The following is a 2,474-nucleotide window of genomic DNA, read 5'->3' on the forward strand; positions in this document are numbered from 1 at the left end:
CTCTGGTCGCCCGAAATCGCCACCTCGGACCTCAAGAGCCAGACCCTGGGCCAAGGCTGCCAGCCTGCGCCGCTCTCCTCGGCCACCCCCGCCTCCGCCCCGCACAGCGCTGCCTACTCGCCCTCCTCCCTCCTGGGGAGACATATTTATTACACCTCACCTTTTTATAGCAATTATACAAACTATGGGAACTTTAACGCTCTCCAGAGCCAAGGAATCCTGAGATACAACTCCGCAGCGGTGGCTTCAAACGAGGGACTAACTCAGACTGTCCTAAACGCCAGCTCTGTCCACAAGCAGAGCAGTGACTCTTTGAAAACGATCACTAACCAGCTAGAGCAACATTACAGGCCCTCTAGTTATGACTCTAAGAAAGGTAGGTGACTTGTTTCTGCCGCTTCCTTCCCCCTTCTCCCTCGCCCTCCTTCCCCGACCCGTGCAAGTCCCTTATACGCTGTAAATACCGAAAGCTTCTCTGGAGCAAACAGTGAGCGCGCTGTCACCGCTGCCACCGCCGAGTGAAGATGGGCAATAGTATAACCTGGGGATTAAAAACGGCGCGTCGCCGTCGTACCGGCACCTGCCTCTAAGAACCGAGAGAGGAGATGTAAAAGGCGACTTTTAGATGGGCCTCACAGGCTGCGGACGCAGCTTTTAAAAGTCATTTTTAAAAGGAAAACTACACGCAAAGATACCCAGAGAGCGCTGGTGTCATTGCCTGTAATTTTTTTGTTTTTCGACAAACTGGTTTTGCTCTCTTTGTTTCCGGTATTCTCACGGTTTTTTGCAGCTTTGGGTTCAGATAATTGCTGACCTTGGACGTGAAATTACGTGGAGCGTGACATTTTTAACTGTTTGGTTGTTTTGGGGTTTGTTTGGGGTTTTTTTTTGCCGAAAAAGTTTTGCACTAATATAATTGTCAGCTTATTCTAACAAAATACTCGAGATACGGGCAATCACAAATTATTGGCCAGCCTTTTAAATGACCTAGCTGCGACTTCTGCGCGAGTGAGGGTTGGGACCTACACGCACTGTATAATCTGGTTAGCTGGCTGTGTCCTGTGACTAACTGACGGTTATATTTTGACAGATCCCACCGAAGTCTGCACAGTAGGAGTACAACCATACCTATAGAAGTGCAATCACACAGCAATGCAAGTAAGTGAGAACATTTTCTATTACACTGGTCATTTGGCATCAGGTCTAAGACACGCTGCACGGTTCTAGACTTACTTAACGTTAATTTCTTGCTTCATTACTGAAGAGTCTGATTACGAAGTAAGACACTCTTTTCTGCTGTTTTTCTAAACCTCTCATTACGGCTTGTCTTTCTCGGGTTTGTCTTCGTTTTAAAGTCAGGTCAGAGAGTTCCCTCACCTTGCATACTCCTCGCTTGTGTAAGGCAAAGCCGTAAGGACTATTTAAATGTTACGGAAAGAAAGCTTTAGAAAAAAATATTTTTGAAGGCGTTGTTGTTTAAAAACGAAGTGCTTGTGCTCACGTGGCAGTGCTAAAATCGTACATTCTGAGCGAGGCTTCACCAGTGACCGTGTATTTGAAAGAAAAGGGGACAATTATTAGAGATCGACATGCTTCTCAAGCAGGGTATGTTATCTGTGAATTGCCTCCTGCCTAGCTAGCAATGGCACTCTTAATACCTCCACTACTGAGGGCTAAATAAACAATAAAAAAATCGCCTGGCCGATATTTTGGCAACTAATTCTTTTGCTGGAAGAAATTAGACGAGTAAGAATTTTGCCTCACTTCATTTTTTTCCGTTTAATGGTGCTAGTGTGTAATTGAAGGATTTTTGGATGATCTGGTTTTTTCCTTGGTCCACAGGTAGGTGTCACAATTGCTTTGAAAAAAGTCAGCAAGCCATCATCTCTCCCCGAGATAATATATATAACAAATCTCTAAATCCGGATCACATCTTGTGCCACTGTATAAAAGCAGAACACAGAGCACTATTAAATCTTCAGACTCTAATTATTAAACCAGAATTTTGTTGGACATATGTGAGTTTGCTGGTATAGTATAGTTTCCCCAATGTACGTGTGACTTTTGAAAACAGATCTGTTTTTCTCAGGATATCTTGAATTGATCACTTCATTGCCACGGTATATATTCGATAGGTGTGATAGGATTTATTGTAAAATTTATTTGTAAAAGATGTATACAGTAGAGATAATAAAGACGTGATTGGAGAACTTGAGTCCTTACAAAGTGGAAACAAATTTGATATTTATTTTTGTAACGATATAAAGCTTCTAGTAATTTATGCAAGTTGTATTGCAATGGAATCTGAACTTTTTGTAAATAAATTTTGCCTGGTTTTTATTTGAAACGTTGATGGTTATACAATCTTTGGTTGTTTAACGAGAATTCTTTACTAATTTATATCTCTAATTGTAAATAAAAACAGACTAGTCTGCAACAATATGGTGTTTTTCGTTCATTTCCCCCAAAATAAT

At 42.1% G+C, this 2,474-nt stretch overlaps 1 protein-coding gene across 1 annotated transcript in view; it reads left to right on the forward strand.

The window, feature by feature from the left end:
• The window catches only part of IRX2 (iroquois homeobox 2), a 5,414-nt gene extending 3,240 nt beyond the window's left edge, over positions 1–2,174 (forward strand). The window contains exons 3-5 of the mRNA XM_009280678.2: positions 4–376; positions 1,091–1,158; positions 1,843–2,174. Of these exons, the coding sequence (XP_009278953.1) occupies positions 4–376; positions 1,091–1,134 (417 nt within the window). The 3' untranslated portion in view covers positions 1,135–1,158; positions 1,843–2,174. The remainder of the gene's footprint in view (positions 1–3; positions 377–1,090; positions 1,159–1,842) is intronic.
• Positions 2,175–2,474: the final 300 nt, after the last annotated feature.

Source organism: Aptenodytes forsteri, unplaced genomic scaffold (assembly GCF_000699145.1).
Source record: "Aptenodytes forsteri isolate BGI_AS27 unplaced genomic scaffold, ASM69914v1 Scaffold291, whole genome shotgun sequence".
Classification (NCBI taxonomy): domain Eukaryota; kingdom Metazoa; phylum Chordata; class Aves; order Sphenisciformes; family Spheniscidae; genus Aptenodytes; species Aptenodytes forsteri.